The following is a 22,509-nucleotide window of genomic DNA, read 5'->3' as shown; positions in this document are numbered from 1 at the left end:
CTCGGCCTCCCCCCCCCGTTTTCCTCCATCTCGGCCTTTCTGAGTTAGTGCTCGTCTGCGAGCACGGGTCGACTCTGATCAGGGTTCATGTATGAGGCCGTGGCGGCGGGGACGACGCCGGCAGCGGTAGAACCAGGGAGGGCCACTGCTGCAGCTTTATGCTGTGACCTTACATGTGACCCCTGACAACACGAGGAGTCCCAAAGAAGACTGTCACTAATATGTGCACACAATCAAACATCGGAAAAATCTAATAGGCAACTTGTGGTTTCTTCAACAGCTGGTAGATTACGCTATGTCATGCAGCTCTCTCACATATTGTATTGTCCCCGTCTACACATCAATCCAGTTTTTTTTGTTTTGCATCTCATCTATTGTGTTTTCCAGCCTGCTTGTGGTCTGTGCTCAGTCACACTGTGTTCCAGGCTCCCAGAGGGAGACAAGATGAGGCTGAGAAGCCGTGATGGGAAAGTGGGCCAGCACTCCTAGCCCTCCGCTGGAGAGCTCCATAAAAGGCCTGGAGAGATGATGTCGTGGACTCTTTCCTCCCTCCCTCCCTCCCCCCACCCAGCGTTCCTCATGGGTTTTTCATCCCTGCTACAGCAGGCGCAGAAGCCCAGCAGAGAGGAGCCCGGCTTTGGCCCCGGCTCGCCGCGCACATGAGAGAAACACACGAGAGCGATGACCTCACTGAGCTGAAATAGGGCTCCCATCCATCATCGGCCTGGAAAGGCTGATTATGAAAGTGAGGATTTCCTTAACTTGCTGTTTTTCTGCCTCCATCAGTTAACTGTTCCAAGTGTGTTGTATAAACTGTGCCATTAAATTGTGGAACCTCTGTCAAGTTCCCTTTAGCACAAAGAAAAAAAGCAGGAACTCAATACCACATTAGCGACAAGCAATGCAGAAGTAGTCTTTTGCAAGAGAACGAAAGCATTTTATTTAGACACTGTCTGCAAAAACCAGCTGAAACTGTTAGATTTGAAGGGCCAATCAGCAGCCTCCAAACACATGCAAAAAGCAGATATCCTTCTCACACAGCTATTTTTTCCCATCATGGTCTGTGCAAAAGTGGGGTCAACAACCACTTCATGTACACAGTGTGCGAAACACTAAAAGAAAGCCCTCTTTCACCCCCGCCAGCCATCGTTTTTTTGCAAAGAAAACTTTTTGTTTTTTTTCACAGGTGAGCAAAAGCGAGATGCTTGAGGCGAGCGTGGGCGAGCTCCTCACCCTCTCCTCGCGAGGCTGTAATCTGCGAGCCATCTGCCGTTATCTGGGGAATGTTCTCCGCACACTTCATGGACATATATGTCCCAGCGCTTTGACGTCTTGGCTATTTTTAGCCGCCGGCTCGCCACTGAAGGTTGTCATGATGATGTCACGCAGGCTTGCAAAAATAAATCTGTCTGTTTATCTTGGATTGAGCTCCCTGCCCACTTTTTGTGCCGTGTTTGTTTGTGTTTATGCATGTGTCCAAATGGATTCCTTTATGTTGCTGCAGCGCGGGTACTTGTTCTGCCTTATTTTCCAAAAATGTTCAGCCCCTGTGTACAATGTAAATAGAAGATTAATGCAACAATGTGCAAATCTGTTATTTCTCTTGTTCAGCTCAAATATGCAGGCCTCATGTTGTTATGTTAAAATAAGTAGGTTTCATGCTTAAAATGAGTCCCAAATTGTTTTAAAAATGTATCTATTTCACATTAGGCTCACTGATCTGCAAATTTTGCATGCAAATGTATGCACACACAATCACAGATGCTAGTTTATCCACCAGATAGCAAGCTGTATCTTTAAGGCATGAAGCGGTCTCCATGATTTCCACAGAAAGTGATCAATTTTGAGTCATCGGATCTCAGGACAGTCTTCATCTTCACCCCACGCCTTCGAAACCTGTGCTCAGGCCCAGAGAAAGTGATGCCATTTATAAATCTATATTTACATGTTTGCTTCTTTGCATGGTAACTGAGATGCAGCAAGCGTGTTCACTGTCAGTGGTTTTCACAAGACTTCCTGAACCCATACAGCGTCTAATTTTAATGCAGTGCCACTCAATGGCATTAAGATAAAAACAAAATAAAGACTGCTTTTCAACCTTGTACCATTTTATAAGGAATTTTATACACATCTCTGTTTGAAATAGCTGTTTTGTTTTTGCTAGTTACATTAAAATCAAACTTAAAGTGTCATATTTAAAACAAGTTTTACTAGATGGTTTGCTATAGATGAGGGGGTAGTGACCTGAAGATCTCACAGAGGCAGTTTTCACAGGACTCGTCAATAACTTGTAAACTGAGAGGGGATTCTGTGGGCTTTTCGTAATTTTTTTAAAGCACCTCAGAAAACAAAGTTGCTGTTGTCCTCTTTTGATCGCTTGGTTTATGTGCAGAGACCATGTGAGGAAAACAAAAGTGAAAACATTAAGGAACCTGGAGCTACGAACAATTTCAACTTGTGAATGACTGAGAAATTTTATTTCTTGAAATTGGTTATCATCACTTTGGTTTAATCTACATTGTGTGTCAAGTTATTGTGTACAAACTGTAAAGCAAGGGACTAAGACAGCAGCCTTGGGGGACTCCAACATTCACTATATATACAACTGCCAACAGGTGGACAGGTTGCTTAGATTAATTTTATCACACAAAATGTTAGTTTTACACAGAAGCACAAACAAAACGTGACCTTTTAAAATAAACAGAGGGCAAGATTTGGCTAATCATAGTCTCGAAGCTTTTCCTTCAGCTCTTGTATAAACTAACATAAATAAAAGACAGGAGGTCTATTTCTTTCTTTTTGAAAAAAAAAAAAGGAAAATGATCCCAGTGTGTCAAATTATTATAATCACGTTTACACTTAAATGTGTGAAGTGTTACTTTGAGTGACAGGGCGAAAGCCTGAGTATTACATGTTAGAAGTGAACATGTGTTTGAAGTCATCCTTTGTTGTTTTGTGGGAGTAAAGAATGAAAAGCTTCATTCCCGTCACCTCTCATCCTTGACTTCTGTTGAGCTTTCAAGCCCCCCCCCCCGTAGGATTTTCCACTCCTCTGCTGGTATAAGACTAAAACGGGTTCTTAAAAGATACCGTGCATGATAGCGTCAGGTCTCACCTTGTCAGCAGTAACGATGCCACACCTTTCCGTGAGGCCCACACTTAGCTGATAACACAGCTGGATCAAATTCTACAGTAGGTCAGTGGGATGGAATCGCCACTGTTTCCACAATGACCAGGTTATGTGGTTCGCCCGTAGTGTTAAAGTTTTAATTCCTCTGTGATTCAGTATTGCCTCTAAAACTGACCTGACCCAGTTTATAGTACAATTAAATTGCATTGCAACGAGTGTTTTCCTAATATAGCTCCAATTTCTATAAATAAACTAAAGGGAGATGATGAGAACTTCAAATGCAATCACTTCAATTTAAAAAAGCTCAACCTTTATTTCATCTATTTTTTGCTTCAATTTCACACCCGTTAAAATTGCGGAGGAGGTGTCAGCTTGTAAAAATGCGCTTTTAAGTTGCTTTAAGCTCTCATTAGCCTTGTCTTTTTTGAGCTGGAATTGACAGTTTGACCACAGCAGATGAAGTGACAAATCCTTATCCATATGTTTTCTCTTTTATTCCTCCTGAAACCTTTATTCTAGCTCACGCAGAACTGATAACACTGTCAGATAGCTGCATGAAGGGTAATAATCATGTGTGGGTGGCTTCACTGCAGCTGGGCAGCACAAGTAACACTTATCTATTTTAAGCCGCTGCTTGAGGGCTTTCTTTGTGAAGTGTGCGGTTGGAGCTTCACCAAATGTCACTTCTGTATGATTGGAGAGAGTTAAATGCTGATTTAAAATGCTGGATACTGATTGTTTTTGTCATTTAAAGAATAGTCTGGTCATGTTTGAATCAATATTCTGTCAATTAGTCACCAATAGCATCTTATCAGACATTTGTCACAGTGTATGGAGAAAAAAGGACAAGTCTTCCTCCAGGCTAGGTTAATGACTACCAAAACAAGAGTAAAACTATTTTTTCTCAAAAATGACACCAGTGTGAAATAACATTGCATTAGCTAGTATTAAACCATTCTGTTTTTACAGTAAATGCCACCATTTGCTTAGTTTGTTGTTTTCTCAACCAAACAACGTACACGTTACTACATTAATGTGCTGAGCATGGATAGACTATGTATGAAATGTCAATGGTGTCAAGGCTGCTAAATGCATTGGTCCACCTGATCAGGGCGTCTAGTCAGTCCAAACATTTACTCAACTCCTGAACACGTTCAAGAGCCTGAGCACCGTCAGATTGCAGTCTATGCTCAGCACACAGACGTTGACAGGTTGGGAAAACAACTGAACAAACGATGTCATGCAAAAGTGTAAAGTAGGCATGGGCCGGTACAAGGCTCTGATGATATGATAACCTTGAGCAAAAAATGCCACGATTTTATGGTCTCATAGTATTTCAACAGATTTTAAAAATGCATCGCACAATTTATTTGCTTCTATTTAAAACCAGAAATGTAAATACTTTTGCTGAAATAATATCAGTATGGGGCGCTGTTTGTAAAGGAGCTTGTGCTCAAAATTCATGCCTAAATTTTGTCACATTTAGCTTCAAACACTGTTTTAAAATGTGTTGATTTTCTGATGTCACTTTTTACAACATTTAGCTAGTTACATGTAATTGTTACAGCTACATGCTAAATATAAATCTAAATGCTAAATCTAAATGTTTAGCTAATATGCTAATTTTTAATGCCTGAAACAGGAAGTACCAAAATAAAAGCTTGACACTAGGCTGAAGTTTGCTGAAATACTTTAGTAAACTAAACATTTTACAGTTAGATATTACGTAATATCGTTGTTTATCTTCCACTCATTGGGAAAGCTAGCTGGAGTTTTTATAACAATGTGCTGGGAGTCAGGCGTTCTCCCCCGGTGTACCGAACGTGAAACGCTCGGCCAGCTGACGAGCGGAGCAGGCATGTCGGAAAGTGTCAAAACAATTTTGTAATAAGGTCATGTACTAATGAACCGAGCAGATATGAGACTTTCAAAGCCACATTCTCGCCTAAAAATGTTGTAAAAAAAAGCGCTAGCGGCGGCTGCTAGCAGCCACCCGCACCCCTCGACGTGATCCTCCGCGCACCGCCGGGAGCGCCTCGTTGGCGGTGCGCGGAGGATCACGTCGAGGCTGTCCTCCGTGTGCTCACGGGTACCCAGCACCTAGCGCTAGGGTACCGGGCAGTGGTGCGTCCCGCTGGTCTCTGCAGAGCAACGACCCCCGCCCGGCCGACAAATTATTTTGCTATATTACACTTTAAGTGACAACATAATTTTTTACAACATTTTTAGGCGAGAATGTGGCTTTGAAAGTCTCAAATATCTGCTCGGTTCATTAGTACATGACCTTATTACAAAGTTGTATTGACACTTTCCGACATGCCTGCTCCGCTCGCCAGCTGGCCGAGCGTTTCACGTTCGGTACACTGGGGGAGAACGCCTGACTCCCGGCACATTCTTATAAAAACTCCAGCTAGCTTTCCCAATGAGTGGAAGATAAACGATATTACGTAATATCTAACTGTAAAATGTTTAGTTTACTAAAGTATTTCAGCAAACTTCAGCCTAGTGTCAAGCTTTTATTTTGGTACTTCCTGTCTCAGGCATTAAAAATTAGCATATTAGCTAAACATTTAATTTAACATTTAGCTGTAACAATTACATGTAATTAGTTAAATGTTGTAAAAAGTGACATCAGGAAATCAACACTACATTTTAAAACAGTGTTTGAAGCTAAATGTGACAAAATTTAGGCATGAATTTTGAACACAAGCTCCTTTACAAACGGCGCCCCATATATCAGCTATTGTTTATACTAATTTAAATCTTCTTGACAAGAATCGGATTGCGGACCCGAAATTTCAACCCAAACACAAGAGTCGACAGTTAACTTGTCTTTATTGAAGAGCGAGGTGAATGCTAGGCGTAGCAGGAGGGCCTCTGATCGCCGCACTGAGGAGAGACAAGATGGTTTTGTTATCCTCACGTAAACCAGGAAGTAACCACAGACTGAGAAGGTTACACTGACCTGGGTGATGGTGTGGGGAGAACCGGGACACGATCCCTGCAGGGTAGCGGCAGAACGAAGTCCAGGAACGGATGTGAGAACTAGCGTCACCGAAAGGTAGGCCGCGGGAGCAGAACTTAACTCTTGGTCAGACGGGCGGGGGTCGAAGCCAGGAAATCCAGAGTCAAGCAACGGTACCAGTGGAGCAGGCAAGAAATCCAAATCCAGGTCACAGGCAGGGGTCGATGTCCAGAAACCCGAAAACCAGCAAGTATCCGACAGGGGCAAGGCGTGGGGAAAAATCCAAAAGGCAAGAGCAGGGTCGAGGCACACAAGAAGTCAGTCCGTAATGGCTGGAGAATTACTTGCTGTTGGGCTTTCATAATCTGGCACTGGAGGAGAGCAGAGAAGGAGAATATATAGGGCCCAGCCCAGGTGTAGGGGAGGTAATTAACTGAGGACACAGGTGACGAGAATAATGGTAATTGGCAAGAGACATGGCATGGCAAAACACAGGCAAGGTTATCACAGTTCTTATGCAGATCCAAAACTGAAGACTGAGAGGACACAGGTGTTGTCACTCAGTTTAAAATCGGTGGCGGCTTTTTTTTTTTCTTGCACTCATGACATGACATTATAATTTTAAACCAAGTTGTTATCAGCATTTATAAATATGTTTAAGATCAGCGCTAAAGACTTGATGTATTCTCAAGTACTGAGATTAAATTTAGATTTTTTATTAAATTTTAATTCAGGGAGCAACATGTTTTTAAACAGAGATTTTTCTAAACAAATAAACCAAGCTATAACACCACATACATTTATTTATAGTTTTAAAATAATTAGGCCTATTGTGCAGATAATTACTTCTCCTCAGCTGTTGTCCTCTTTGTAAAGTAACATTAAGAGCCTGACAAGCCAAAGTTAGTTAATTAACTAGCTGGATTATTAGTCTCTGTAGCTAGCCTGCAGTAGGTTGTATACTGTTAACAAGCTTAAAACTTTAGTGGACTTTCTTCCTTGGCTATTATAAACAAGAGGTAGGAGCAACAGGTGGGAGAGCGCTGCTCGGTACTCCATGTGGCTAGAGAGGGAGAAAAGATCTATCTTTTACTTCATTAAAAGACAACCATAGGAATGGTATGACGAAAAAAATGCAGCGGTTTTGACACCATGACTTTTTAACACCGGGGTATACCTTGAAACCACCCGTAACTGGTCCATGCCTAGTGTAAAGGTTTCACATTAGCTAATGTAGCATTCAGCACATCGCTTTAATAAGCCTGAAAATTGTTTTCATTTTTTAAAATGAGCCCTTATTTGTCTAACCCAGGGGTGGCCAATCCTTGTCCTCGAGGGCCACTATCCTGCATGTTTTCCTTGTTTCCCTGCTCCGACGCACCTGATTCAGTGGTTTAATTCACTCTTCATGTTCTGCAGAAGCCTGTTAATCACCCATTGATTCAAATCAGGTGTGTTGGAGCAGAGAAACAAGGAAAACATGCAGGATGGTGGCAGTCGAGGACCAGGATTGGACACCCCTGGCAATGCTACACTCCGTTCTCTGAGGCTGAGATACTAACTGATAGAACCTCACTGGTTTTGAGTTTTATAAACCGACTGCATTTGTTGCTGTTCATGACATATGTTTATTGTAGATCTTAAGAAGTTCATGGGGCACTGAGGAAACAAGACATATAACACCTGTTAACTGAAAGATGACCCTTCCCTCTTGTGAGGCAAAGTCCCTTGAAGTGCCGTTCATGATAAAGAAATGGTCTTCGACCATTGGCCTCGGAGTATGCACTCCCTGAGCTCATGAACCCTGACCATCTGCAGGGTTTAAGTTCAGTTCACAGCATCTAAATGGTATTTAAAGCTGACAGGGCATGGGGGCTTTAAAGACCGAACACAGCTCAGTTTTTCCACTCATGATCCTTTTCATGAAGGCGAATGGAAATAATGAGGGCAGGGGTTTCTATGGCTAAATCAAGAACTGTAAAACAGGATAACCAAAGCCTTGAAAAGATCTAGGAGATAAGTACTGTCAATGGAACAATACGCTGCACTGGAATATCTTTTTCAGCTGTTGTGGAAATTATTTCGAGGAACTACATATATGCTCTGCTGCAGTACTTCAATGAATTTTCTTTGAGTGGTTCTCCACTTACGAACTGTATCAACAACAGTTTAAGATACTTGAAGATGATTGTTCGTGAAGCAGCTTTTAAGATTTCTGTACACATGAACAATTATTTTTGAATTATGTTTCAAGACTTTAGTTACCTTCAGCATCAAAGAGCAGCCATTTGTTGGCCCATACCTCCACTCATCAACCATCTTCTTCACCACACTAGGAACTATATTAATACATAATGCTTTAATCAAAAGGCTTTTGCAGACTGAATGCAACCCATGACATATTATGTAATTGCTTTAGTGCTGACATAGATTCAAATAAACCAGATTTTTAGCTGATTTTTAACCATGTTTTTTTAATTATTATTACCATTTTACTTAGTAAATCACCTAAAATGCATTATAATGTGTAAATGTTATAATGCAAGCATCATACAGCCATCACATATTGCAATATAGTTGCCCCATTTGATACCTGCTTTCATGTTTTACATATACATTAGACTAAGAAAAAAATATTTAGGCAAAAAACTATAGAAGTGTTTTAACTGCTATTAAAATCTCAAATTGCTCAGTGGAAAGTACTGATACTGACAAAGTTCATGAGGCAATGTTTTAATCAGTTAATTTCCCTTAACAGTTGGCAATCTGACCAGAGTTTATGCAGAGCTTTAAATCAATCTCAGCATGACGCGCTCCCCTCGTTTATAAGGTTTTGTCTGTGTTTTGTCATCAGTTTATTCAACTTGTAGCTTCCATGATACAGAAACATTTGCGTTCAAAGATTTAAAAGACAAAAATAATTTTTTATGATCTCCTTAGTAAACCTCCCACATCCAGACATCTTGTTTCACAGTTTGTGAATGTTTTCCCTGCGCCTACATCATCCATCCATATCAGAGATGCATGGTCCAAAGACTTGGGAGTCACAATTTCCACTGCACTGTGGGATCGCGCGCTAATGGGAATAAAAAACTGCTCCATTAATGCCAGGCTACAGCTAATCCAGTTTAAAGTGGTGCACCGTTTGCACTACTCTAAAGCTCGGTTAAGTAAAATATTCCCAAGTCATTCTAGTATGTGTGACAGATGTGGTCTTCCTAATGCCACCCTCGGACATCAGTTCTGGTATTGCCATTATTTAACAGTTTTTTGGTCTAACATTTTTTGTCTTTATCAAACTGCATACAAACAGCCGATTCCTTCAGACTGTCTTGTTGCCATTCTTGGTGTATCTGACTCCTCCTCTGCTCTTCCTTTGCCTGTGCGGCAGGCTCTCTCTTTGGGGATGGTGGTGGCTAAACGGATCATCCTGATAGACTGGAAGTCTGCCACACCTCCATCTTTTAAGTGTTGGCTGAATAACATGGTTTCTTGTTTACATCTTGAAAAAATACGCCACACTCTCAATAATAATGTACCCAGGTATGTTGAAACGTGGGGGCCTTTCCTCAAACATCTGAATGATTCCGGGGGTAGTTGAGACCTTGCTCCGACTCTGTAGCCCTTTTTTCTTCCCTGCCTTGCAGAGGTGTTGTGGCTTGGCTCACCAGTGGTTGTACATGTGTGTTTATACACCTTCATTCTATCATACTATGAGTGAGCTGTGGTGGAGCTGAATTTTTTTTTTTTTTTTTTTTTTTTTTCTCCTTCCTTCCTTCTCTCTCTCTTTCTTTTCCCCTCATTATTATTTATTTGTTTCTCTTCCCGGATTGGGTGGGGTTGGGTTACGGCAGTATTTTTTCTTTCAGTGGACCATGGCGGTTTATCTTGCAATGAAAATTATTGCAATGAAAATGATTGAATGACAGTTGGAATCTGTAACTGTTTTGCATCAATGATCTTGTTTGCCTTCAACTACAGATGTAGATGATGTTGAAGATCCCAGTGTTATATGTGTCAACCCACATGTGTTAGCGGACTGATCTATATTTTGTAGGTCCATGTACCCTCATGATGGTCCTGCTGCTTTGCTGAAAATGAAAAAATAAATAATAATAAAAAAAAAAAAAAAGACAAAAATAGAGTTGCTCTCTTTATGTGACTAACTCGTTCTGCTGACAAATATTTGGTGTAGTTGTTTTTTTGTTTGTTTGTTTACATGTAACTACTGCCATTTTAACATTTTTATTTCTTTTTTTATTTTAACATTTTAATTTAAATGTCTTATCCAGTTCTAACAGAACACACAAAAACACTGAGTAAAAAAAATGAGCATAGAGACTTGAAATATTACATTTAACATGCCTGCAGTTTGGTCATTTGTGACCTTGCAACCTGTTTTTCTTGAATCAAATGATTCATCGCAGCTTTTAGCCCTAACCTTATGCAAGCTTCACCACAGCTCCAGATTTCGGCCTATTATTAGCCTCTTTTCTCCAGGAAACAAGGTCACTCAAACAGCCTAGTCGTATTCGACTTTCACCACTCATTTGGTCTTAAAGAAACATGCACTGCAGAATTATTGTCTTCATCAGGCACTGAGTTCGCTGACCATGTGTGCACGCCTGAAACAATGCAGTCTGTATACACTTGAACCAAGTTGGCTCGGTCAAACCTCCATTGTTATCACTCCAGGATAATAGTCTGGGATTGAATAAGCAGAATCAAGTGATGCTCTGGTGGTACAGGCCCTGCTGAGTGAAAGCAATGACCCTATTTTTGTTCAGGGTTAGTGCTCAGCTGTTGTCTGAGAGCAGAAGTCTCTCAGACCCTGCTCTATCCTCGGATGCATGAATATCAACAAGTCAGACTGCCAGCTGATATGGTATATTTCTGAAACTGGCGTTTATATTTTTAATCCTTAGCCAAATTCGCAAACATCATGTCATGTCTGCGCATTAATCACTAAGTTTCTGTTTGTTTCTTTTTTTACTTCTGATATACTTAAAACTGTTTTCACCAAATGACGAGTGTATTCACACTACCCAAACACCCAAAGAGGAACCCAAACACAAACACGTAAAGCAGCGTCAACCACTAAAAAAAAGGTCCCGGCACGTAAATTTTAGTTTCAGACTTCTGCCTGATACCCCCTTTTAATCCACTGGTGTCTAATTGAGAGGGTCAGAAAGGCTGAGCAAGCGCTGTCAGCATAATTCTCAACATCACTTTTTAGAAGTCTTCCGATAACATCAAAGCGGGGACTATTTCCATCTTGCCGATAAAGCGGCTGTTGGGAAGGGAGATGAGTGTGTCGGTGGCCCAGGCGCCAACAACAGGCTCTGGGTGACATGGGAGCATGGGAGTGTGTCGTCTGGTTTCTCTCAGATGGGTCTGAGTCGTCCTCACTTCACCAGTCACCACTCTGTGTGTGCTACTTGTCAGGGTCACCTGCAGTGACATGCAGGGAGATGTGATGAGTTTTGGTCACCGATTTGGCAGTGAAGTCACAAATGTCTGTGCTTAATTTCATTAATGTGGTTTTGGAAACGTTTTTTTTACTCCCAGTCTGGACCAGCACGGCAATTCTGATTTTCTTGAATTACAATATTATAAAGACAGCAACAGGCGGAACGCTCCCCTCCAGGTCGGGAATGAGTCTCTGCCTCAGGTGGAGGAGTTCAAGTATCTGGGAGACTCGTTAACAAGTGACAGTTGGATGGAGCGGGAGATGGATGGATGGATGGATGGAGGCATCGTCCGCAGTAATGAGGGCGTTGCTTCGCTGTGGTAAAGAAAGAGTTGAGTCGAAAGGCAAAGCTCACATATTACTTTTCCATCTATATGCCAATCCTCACCTATATGGTCATGAGATTTGGATCATGACTGAAAGAATGAGATCCAGGATACAAGCGGCTGAAATGAGCTTCCTTTGTAGGGCGGCCGGGTTCAGCCTTAGAGATAAGGAAAGGAGCTCCGTCATCAGGAGGGAGCTCGGAGTAGAGCCGCTGCTCCTTCTCATCGAAAGGAGTCAGTTGAGGTGGTTCGGGCATCTGATTAGGATGCCTTCTTTTAGAGGTTTTCCATGCACGTCCCACTGGGAAGAGAACAGACCCAGAACTCACTGGAGGGATTATGTATCCTCTCTGGCCTGGGAATGCCTTGGGATCCCCAGGAGAAAGGGATGTCTGGGTTTCTCTCCTGGACAAGTTAGCTTCTGCGACCCGACCAATAAACGGTAGAAAATGGATGGATGGATGGATGGATGGATGGATGGATGGATGGATGGATGGATGGATGGATGGATGGATGGAGACAGCAGCAGGAAACTGTAACTGTGTAAATGCTGGTAGTGATCCTGTTTTTCTCTTTACTCTTTGTCTTTTCTTCCATACCTTTTTTTAAACGTGACCACAGCCTGCTTCGTGCCATTTTCACATTTAAACATCAAAACGTTCAGCTCATTCAGACTAAGACTTTTGGTTTTTGTATCTTTTATATTTTTCAGAAAATTTAGCTTTATTCACAAAACTTCTTCACATAAAATGTACATTGAGATCTCTAATTCTTTCAAAAACATTATTCTTTGAAATTTTTGTCTTCTTTGTGCCACTTTTAGCTGGCATTTTGTCACTTTTAAACTTTTAAGGCTACTCTTCTGTGCTGTAAAAACTTTCTACACTGATATTATCATCAGTTGAACACTTGTTTTTTGTTGTTCATCTACCAAAAGTAATAGTAGCCTTTTGTTAAACAACAGTTTGTTGTTGTGTGGGATTGGTGATTTAAAAGGTTTCTGAAACAACTTTTGCAGGAATCCCTATGCAACTTTTGAGATTAGTGTTGTTTTAAGAAAGCAGCAAACAACTTTGGTCTTGGCTGCGCTCAAATTAGTCGTTAGCTTGTCAGTCCAGTCAGAACTGAGCTCTGCTTCTCCCAACTCAGGCTGTTCAAATGCCATCTACAGAAGGTAAGATATTAATTGTCCACCTTTCCACAGAACCCCATAACTTAGTTATAGCTATAGCCATAAATTTATGATGCACAGTGGAAAAAGTGGCATTGATCAATTATTCTTAGGAAATACCTCTTTAAAATAGTAAACAAGTGATGCCTCTCAGGAATCGGTCAGAAGTGGTGCCGCTGATGTCATAGTGTTGCGAACACGCCTGCACTGGAATGGTCATCGTGTTTTAATCCACTGTTAATAATCGCCTCAGGAACTGGGGACAAACTGTGGAAGCAAAAGTGTTTGTAATGGAGACTGGCAGGAAGCAGTGTGTAAGTAAATTTACTGACAATGTCATCAACACAACTTCAAACCAAGCTTAGTCAGGGACCTTTCCGAGTACTCTTACATCACGAAAAACGCTCCTTGTGGACTGCATGAGGTAAATACAGCTGCAGAGGAGGCACAGCAGAATGCATAAACAGGATGCATTCATGACTGGTGGTAAGTGGAGTGTGTGAATATACGTTAAAGGCTTTCCGTGGCTTCAGTGGAGCGAAGGGCCTTTTTATGCTCTGATCGCACCATCTATTAGTAATTAGTTCTGCAGGAACAACCCCTTTTTTTGTTTTTTTAAATGAACTTTGATTCTCTGTAATATAAAAACTGCTACACGAGTACGCTGGATGTGGCCTATAATGCGAGCTTTGTCAGTCACTATAGGGTCAGTTCTTCCTCCAGACTAGCTGCTTTCACATCACTTTTCCCTCAAGCTGTTCTGTTATCAGCAAACCTGAAGCCAAAGAGTTCCTGACACTGACGTTGTTGGGATTCCACATCCCTCTGACTCGGTGGAACCGCAGTCGTTTCCAAGCACATCTCTGTGACAGTAAGAATCAGCTGAGCCGCTCCGCCGAACACCATAAACCCCACTCCGCTGCATTTGTCAAGACAGCGGCTTACTCTAATCCCCTCGACATTCAAGCGTCTCTGACAAGAAGAATGGCTCTCGAATGAGAAAACGGGGTAGCGTGACGTCACATAATAGCTCCCAGTTGCATAACTGTTTTGGGTTGTTAATTTGTTTCAACATCTTGTTAGTCACAACTTTGAGCTTGGCATGTGGGTGGCATCTACGTAATCAAGGAGAGCCACCTTTAAAAATGAAAAAAAAAACACATCATTATCTGTAATGACACAGCGGTGTAGAAAAAAACAAAAGCAGCCGCATGCTTTATGCTCACGACTTGCATGTGAGAAGGTAATACTGCAACCCCTGCTGAGTACCCATGCATGCCTGCCAACAATAACACATGGCGGTGCAGAAATAATAAAAAAAAACAAACACTTTGTGCCTGACCACCTTGCTTAACTCTGGGGTTGAGCAGGACCACCGTGGTGTTCGGGTCGAATTGACATTCCAGGAGCTTCAAGTGTTACCCATCAAATCCTCGCAGGTGATCTGCAGTGAGGCGGACTTTACTTTTCTTGGGGAAGAGGAGGTGTTTTTCTTACAAGAAACATAAATCATGTGTGTGACATAGCTGGAAGAAGCCTTTGTGCGCTTACTTGAGGAAGAAAGAAAGACAGACAGAAAGGGGAAACGCATCTGAAAATGAACGTTTGTGAAGTTTGCATGAAGAAAAGCCTTCTGACTTCCTGGAGTGAAAACAAAAATAACTTGTCTCCTTTGTGTGAAAGGAAAAACAAGTTCATTAGAATCAAGTCTTACAATAACAAAATTCTACTAAGAGCTTAAAGGTGGAAAAAGGCTCTTCGAGTGACGCAAAAACTGAAAACAAAATAAACAAAATACTATTATTTTAAAACTAGACAAATTGCATTTTCTGCAAAAATGCAGCGTGAATGCTGAGGTGTGATTTTGCCGAAATTCGAAACTGAGTTGGTAAATCTAAAAGATTAAAAAAAAAAAAAAATAAAAATTTTGGAGAAAATAAGATTTAATACAAATGCAATACAACAAGGTAATATGTTGTTATAACATAAAAAATGAATGTAGCAAAAGGCTAGCTACAAGCTAAAAGTAACACAAGGCTAACTGTAAGCTAAAAGCTGCAAAAGGCTAAAGACAAAAGACAAAAACAGAGCAAATTTGCTGAAGCAGATTTCAAATAGGACATTGTAGTTGAAGGAATTGAAGAGATCGCCATGTGTTTATATGGGGGACATTAGACATTTGTAACTGGAATAGCAACAAGGTCGTTAACAACATTTACAAAGACTTTTTGGATAGTTATTAAAACCTTGATGGTTTGTAACATTAACAAAACTGCCCGAAATTAAAACTATGACTGGTAACAACTACGTTGTGAGTTTCTCCTAGTAGGAAGTTTATTTCATATATTCACAATGTTTATTTCAGATAAGAAGACTGTCCCTGTGGCTATCTTAAGCTGGAAGTCCAAGACACATGGAGGGGGAAAAGTGATGTCATTTGTCCTATCTGAAATGTTCATTGTGGACAGGACAAAGGACAATCTGGATAGGTGTATTGTTTATTTTGACAGACTTATCTGCTTTAAAGCGTTTACCTAACTATGATAAATCACCTTCCAATGTACGATAGCGAGGCCTACTGGATATTTATCTGAATTTATTTTCTTGACTAGAAAGAATTACATTATGGTTAACTCCAATACAGATCAGTCTAGCCAAGAAATGTCAAAACGTTAAAAAATGTCTTTTTGGAGATTTAAAAATATACTTCCTACTAGTAGAAATGTGACTTTTACTAAAAGGAATGTTTGTAATAATGTCTAAAATGATTCGAAATAGGAGTGTAGTTTATTATATGTTAATATTTTCAATAATATTTATTTGAAAGTTACACACACAGAATTGCATCACAAATCCAAACAAGCAGAGTCATCAAATTATGTGTTACAACGGCCTGCCATACACCTCTCTTTAGCACCTGATGACGTTACACTGCAGCTCCTGGGCTGCAGTTCTCGCGAGACTACGGGAAACAATCCAGACGTCCTCTTTCACTCCGGTTCCCCCCCTCCTCCTCCTCTTCCTCCTCCTCTTCCACAGCCCTCCCTTCTTCCCACGCCCCAGTGCGCTGTGGGATAGTGCCACTATAAAGTATACCCTCTCTCGGCGAAAGATAAGAAGCCCGAGACAGGAGGGGGATGAAGATGGCGGACGCCAAGCAGAAGAGGAACGAACAGCTGAAGCGATGGCTGGGCTCCGAAACGGACCAGGAACCTCCTGTTCTCAAAAAGAAGAAGACGAAGGTGAAGTTCGATGATGGCGCCGTGTTTCTGGCCGCCTGCTCGAGCGGCGATACCGAGGAGGTGCTCCGTCTAATTGACCGGGGCGCCGACATCAACTACGCCAACGTTGACGGCCTCACCGCTCTCCACCAGGTTTGTATTCGATTACTAGTGTCAGTAATGTCCGTCATCTGCAAAATGGACCCAAATCTTCTCCTACCGCCTGTAACTACTTGCTCTGGAACACCTGTCAAATGGAAGCCATTCTCATCCCGTTGTTTACCTACCTAGCACTCGTCTCCTTTCGACGCAGAGTGGCTTGGCCTCGGGCTGAACTTTAATTTTTAATGTACAGCCTGTGTACATCTTGCAGAACTTGGGTTTTCCGTCTGATGTCCCCTTTTTCCCTTGGTAAACCAGCCTATATCTTCAAGTCTTTGGGTGCAGTCTAATTGCTGTTGTGCTGCAATTCCTATTTCAAATCCCGTGCCATTTTAAAACTGCAAAACTACTTTTGAAGCTTAACATTTATTATGCGTTTTCCTCTCTCGTCCAGCTTTATTGTTGAATACAAATCACATAAACGATGCCCCAAACTAGCCACGTTAGAAGTAATTGTCAATAATAATGGAAGCACTATCCCAGATCAATTGATTCCAGCAGTGGACGGTGTTGTGCAGAAAAATGCACCCCTGGCGCGGAAAACGCACCTTTTTGAAGGCTGTTTTTAGTAATAAATAAATTAAGTTAAAGTCAACGTGGCTTCTGGTTGTTACAACTCTTAAGAACACGCTTATTCAGCAGTTTATTTTGAGATATATACACAGTATCGTATGCTAAGCTAGGTGGGTTTTTTCGCCGTAACACCGGCTACTACCTGGCTAGCAGTAAAAGTCGTTTTGTTGATAAACCCTCAGCTGCGACCGCGGCTACTCTCTGGAAAGGAAGCGATAGCTGTCGAGCATTGGTTGTCGTTTCGTCGCAAACAAAACACCGCAGCTGCGAGGCTTTGGCGTGACGTTTCTGTTGAATGTCCCCACCGACGATGTCGACTTACATCTGAGCAACAACCGCTATAAAGAAACGAAACGCCGACAGCGGCGAGCTAGCGCTAAATTAGCATGCTAAGATAACTGTCGCTGGCTGTTTGGGAGTTTTAATTCATTTGTTAGCCGAGCCGACAGTCGACGTGTGCGGCGCCCGATGGTCTCCGAATTGCCCACCGAGTACATCTGTTGTGTGCACGCTAAACACAAGCACATATGCGGTTATTACTTTACAATTTTTTTTTTTTGGTTGGGCTGTTGACACCTCTGCCAAGCTAGCAGTTCGCCCGCTAATCGCTAGCATCTCTGCTTGCAGCGTTAACCAGACATTACGGCAACATTAAGCCACCGAATCTTTCAAAAGAAAAAAATAAAGAGCTGAAAACAAGCGTTTTGACTTTACAAATGTACGAAAACAAGACCAGATTGTCGAAATATTGACCATTTGATCATAAAGATTAAGCAGAACGTAACGCATTGCATTAAACATTAATGCAGATGATTATTAATTGTTGTTGAGTCTAAATATAGTCAGTTTTTGATCAGTGTTCGGTTTAGTATCTATCTATCTATGCTCATATTTCACATTTTTATTGTCTTGAAAAGCTCTCCACTTCATTTCAGATTTGATTATGGTCTCTTTACTCCACTTTATTTGGCTCTGTTGCATTTTCCTCCTCCTTTTGTTTTGTAATATTCCCAAACAGCCAGCGTTAATAGTTGAAAGAGTTGCTAAAGACCCTACATCCTTCTCATTTGTTTCACTCGCTGGTACCGGCTTTATCAGCGGCATGGTGAGGGCCATATGATGCAGATTCTTGCCTTAGACGGTCTGACGGAAGAAACTAATCAACTGATGGAAAGACAAGAGACATACAGACCGCTAGTAACTAAATAACTAGTAACTAGACCGCTACGAGAGATCCTTCCTGTCTACTACCATCAACTCTTTAACGAAACCAGGATTATGAGCTACAACAACATTTAGTTTCCCTTTGGGATAAATAAAGTATTTTTGAATTGAATTGAATTGAATTGAAATACTTGGTGAACAAAGATTGTTATAAATTGTTATAAAGTTGTTATAGATTGTTATAAAGTCGCCTATCTTAAGCAGACTTGGTAACTTTTCTGCCACAGCCCCAGTCTGAAAGTAACATTAGGACGTTTTTAATCGTTCCTATTTCGTACCAAACTAGGTGAAATCTTTTTTTTATTATTTTTTTTTTTTTTACAAGTTTTGTTGAACCCTATCGATTCAGTGATAAGAAAAGTATGAATAAGTTATTTGCTTATGGTCTTCTCTGATCTAAAGATAGGCAGGATACGAAGTTGGAAATTTAATATTTCCTATTATGGGCTTGGGTGAGTTTGTTTATTTATTTTTTTGTTTGTTTTAGCATCTGTTGATGTTTTTGTGTGTCAGCTTATTTTTATGCAAACTGTTGTATAACACTTGTGCTTTCTGGTATGCTTTGAATTGCGCAGGCACACTCTTTCTAACGATTCCCGGCGGGGGTTTTGGACCCACGACGTTTCACTGAAGTGCCCCATCGTGCAATTATTACTGATCACAGTAACCGCTGCGGCAGTCGCAGATGAGCATATGCAGTTCGTTTTAAAAAAAAAAACTCCTGCAAGCGTTGTTTCTCATTCTGCTTTGCTTTGATAGCAAATGATCTAAGGATTACCAGAAAAAAATTCCTGTGAAATGTTTTAATGTTGGCAGAGGTCAACGGTGATGTCACCGCATTGCTCACATCCACATGTCTGGTCATGGTACGAGTGCGAGTCCTCTCTGCAAAGTATTTTTGTTCAAACTGAACATTTTGAAAGAGCAGGTTTTCCAGTGTACAGGACAGCGTAATGAGGCAGTTTATTAAACCCCTTTTTCATGCTCGTAGTTTGCTATAATTAAATCTGGAATTAGTGAGGCCGCTGTGCGAACCCCGTCGGCTGAAAACGTTGCCTTTTTTTGGGGTTTATATCGAGAGGATGAGCAACAGTGAGGAAATAATTTGCAGTGCTGCTCTTACTATCTAACCATCTCTAAAGACAAGAAGCTCCTGGGACTGTGTGTGAGAGAGAGAGATACATCAACATGTGATCCCAAGGATTTGGGGCCTTTATAGAAGAGTTTATTAACGGTGATGTAGGGATTTGTGTTCCAGTGGATGGAAGAAGAGTTAAACCATAGCTGCTTGTATGTGAATGTTTTTGTACAGTGCCCTGAATTGGCGCTATATAAAAAAAAAAACTGAATCGAATAGTTTACCTTTTCAAATGTGTGCCTGACCTCTGCCTTTGTTTTTAAGGGTCTCATGTTATGATTGTTCACTCCTCACTTGTAATATCACTGCCATTCCCGATGACCCGTGTAGAGTTAAAAATACCACCGCACGTTCTCCTAACTGGGTTTCAGGAGGTGCTACTAAGTTTGGGTATGACTCACGGTCTGTAGCCCTGCTTTGCACCGCGGGCCTGGTGTCATTTAGGCCAGAGGTTGCATCTGCGCGCGAGTCACCGGCCTCCTGCGTCCGAAGGACCTGTGAGCGCGGCCGTAAATGTTGCGTCAGATAAGTGACGCGACGCCGATGGTTAGTTTTACCCAACCGTAAAGGTGCAGGTGGGTGGAGGAGAGGTATACAAGCGGACGAGACGTTCTGTTCAGTTGACAAGTAGAGATTCCTGAGTCCCACCTCGTAGCCTAAACTGGTCTCAGAGCGTAGCATTCCAAGTCCTGTCGTCCTACCCCGGGCATTCCTCGCGTGGCGGTCGCTGGAAACCATAGCAAAGAGAGAGGAGAGGAGACATTCCTCAGCTGTCACTTAAACCTCTCCCTTCTAGTCATTCTCTCTCTCTCAATCTCTAGCCTGCACTTCCTTTTACAATGCTAAGGCTAAGGGTCAGTGGAGTGTTGCCCACTGAGCTTCGCCTGGACTTGAAGCAACTCGGACTTGTTGCTTCACGCTTGGAAGTATCCTCACTGACCTCCACCTGAACTTTCCTCTCGTGCTCGTACCCTTTCGCTCGGGTGACGGGGCTCAGTTCAGCTTAGTATGTTAGCATGCTTGGTACGCCACACTCCCTGGGCTCTGTCGGTATTACACAAGCCCTAAGATCTCCGAACATTATCTTGCACAGTCTCCATGACAACGGTTCGGAAGGTTACCAGTCACTTGCGTTGGTGGATTTGCATGGACGGAGTGGGAGTTGCATAACAGCCTGTACAGAGAGAGAGAGAGGGAGATACTCGCTCGGTTTGAAATAAAAAATCAACCTTACAAGTCAGTAATGGAACCATTTCGGAGCATGTGGTCGACGAAAATACAGACGAGATGGCCGCGTTTCTTTCCATCCCCGACCAGCTTCAGTCGTATTAACGCGTGACATAATTGCTGTAAGTCTTGCTGCAGCCCCGGTCCGGGGATTCTCAGCTGTGCCCCGAAGGCTCGCAGTTGGTCGATCAGAGGAGAAAACAAAACAAAAAAGTCTTTTGACGTGTGCCCCCTCACTCCCGGTGTAAAGGCAGCGGGATATCCTGTTATGAACCCCAAGCCTTCTGTCTCGCTGCCCGAGGGAGAAAACTCCTCCTGTGTTATACGAAGAGGCCCCTTTTTAGGTGAGACGATCAAAACGTGTGCTTCAGATTATGTTAGGGTCCTCCTGTTGCCCTCACCTGTTTTGTTAGTTTACATTATAAAACTGCAGGTCGGTGACTTAGAAAGACTAATGGTGCTGAAATTGATCAGGGATTGGGCTCAATGATTTGCTTTATTACTGGCTTCAAAATGTGGGCAAAGACTGCACTTATAATGCATTGTGCTGTTTAATGTCTCTTAGATTCGAAGGCAGACAGTAAAAAAGGCTTTAGGTAAATGATTCTACATGATAAAACGGTATGTGAAGCGTTTCAAGGGTACTGACTTTTGGTAAATTTCACAACTAATTGAATGGCTGTGAAAAATTCTACTTCCGTGTGCTTTTTTTTTTCTTTGAAAGATGACTTTCACTGATTGCATGCTGTACCAAGCCATTTCTTTTTTTTTTTTACACTTTCAGTTGAATTTGATTGTAAAGGCTGATTTCATTTTGGTAATTTATTCGTTGATTGCGAGCTGTAAAGGAGCTTTGCATCATAAATAACATGTAATATAAGCAACAAAAAGCGTTTTAACTAGTGATCAGTTAGGATTCTGATAGTGGGCTTCAGGGTCAAGAAGGTTATTGTAAACATACTATAAATGTTCGTTTAATTTAAGCTTTAAAAGGACCTTTGGAGAACTTTCAACCATTACAGGACTTTTGGCCTTGTTGGAAGTCTGCTTTCACATCACTTTGCCTCCCAAAAAGGTCGCACGAGACTTTCCAGCTCTTTGTCACGGGTTAATGCCTTCTTCCTACAGCAACCGGCTCGTCACTCATAAATTTTCTAACACATTGCTGAATATATTAAAATGCGACTTAATAATTCATGAACTTGAATCTAGACAGTCTAGATTTTACTCTTCTTTGTCTACTCCCTTCTTTATTTGAATACATTACCTATTGTCATGTTTCAGTGTTATTTGTGTGTGTTTAAATGTATTTATAGCTCAGTGTATATTTCTTCTTTTGGCTGCGTATCATATTTAGGTTTATTTATTTTACTTTCCCACATTTATATTTAGTTTCTGATTACTATTACGCATAAATACGATCAATAAAAAGTTTCCAAGACAGCTTTACAGTCTCCGAGTACTGTAAAAGAAATATTATTACGTATTAATTTCATCATCAACATGAAGGAAAACAGATCCTGCTGAGGTAAACTGCAACCCAGCTGGGTGAAACAAATGATGTAAGCCTTAGGAGCGTAGTTATATTTAGGAGAAGGAGGATTTGATTTTTTTTTTTACATCCTACCAACCATATCAACCGTTAATGTTTTGGTGGTTTGTTTATCAGTGTACTTGCACTGTAGATGAAGATGCTTCCTAACTTGAAATACAGGTCATCAGACGCAACGCTGGATTCCAGTCCTGAGATAATCAGTGTCGCGCAATTGTAAGCTCGGCCTGCTTGATGACTGAGGGTGTTAATTTTAGAAATGACGCCCGGCGACGTGTATATTTTACCTCCGATATAATTGGCAGGCCTCTCTCTCTCTCTCTCTCTCTCTCTCTCTCTCTCTCTCTCTC

General features: G+C 41.6%; 1 protein-coding gene and 1 long non-coding RNA gene across 10 annotated transcripts in view; one reads left to right on the top strand and one right to left on the bottom strand.

The window, feature by feature from the left end:
- Positions 1-5,948: 5,948 nt before the first annotated feature.
- Positions 5,949-6,590, bottom strand: LOC112450373. The gene is made up of 2 exons (XR_003038964.2): positions 6,096-6,590; positions 5,949-6,019 (listed from the first exon to the last, which is right to left on the bottom strand). It is a non-coding gene; the product is annotated as an uncharacterized LOC112450373 (long non-coding RNA).
- A 9,468-nt stretch (positions 6,591-16,058) lies between these two features.
- The window catches only part of ppp1r12a (protein phosphatase 1, regulatory subunit 12A), a 44,247-nt gene continuing 37,796 nt past the window's right edge, over positions 16,059-22,509 (top strand). For 3 of the 9 annotated variants that reach the window (XM_025004953.2, XM_037981209.1, XM_025004952.2), the window contains exon 1: positions 16,060-16,436. In XM_025004953.2, coding sequence (XP_024860721.1) covers positions 16,200-16,436 — 237 coding nt within the window. In that variant the 5' untranslated portion in view covers positions 16,060-16,199. Of the gene's footprint in view, positions 16,437-22,509 lie in introns of all 9 variants that reach the window. The other 6 variants (XM_017411667.3, XM_025004951.2, XM_017411671.3 and 3 more) reach the window with 4 other exon arrangements.

This window comes from Kryptolebias marmoratus, linkage group LG18, assembly GCF_001649575.2.
Source record: "Kryptolebias marmoratus isolate JLee-2015 linkage group LG18, ASM164957v2, whole genome shotgun sequence".
Taxonomy (NCBI): Eukaryota; Metazoa; Chordata; class Actinopteri; order Cyprinodontiformes; family Rivulidae; genus Kryptolebias; species Kryptolebias marmoratus.
Note: the sequence above shows the minus strand (reverse complement) of the source record. Positions and strands in the feature narration are given on the sequence as shown.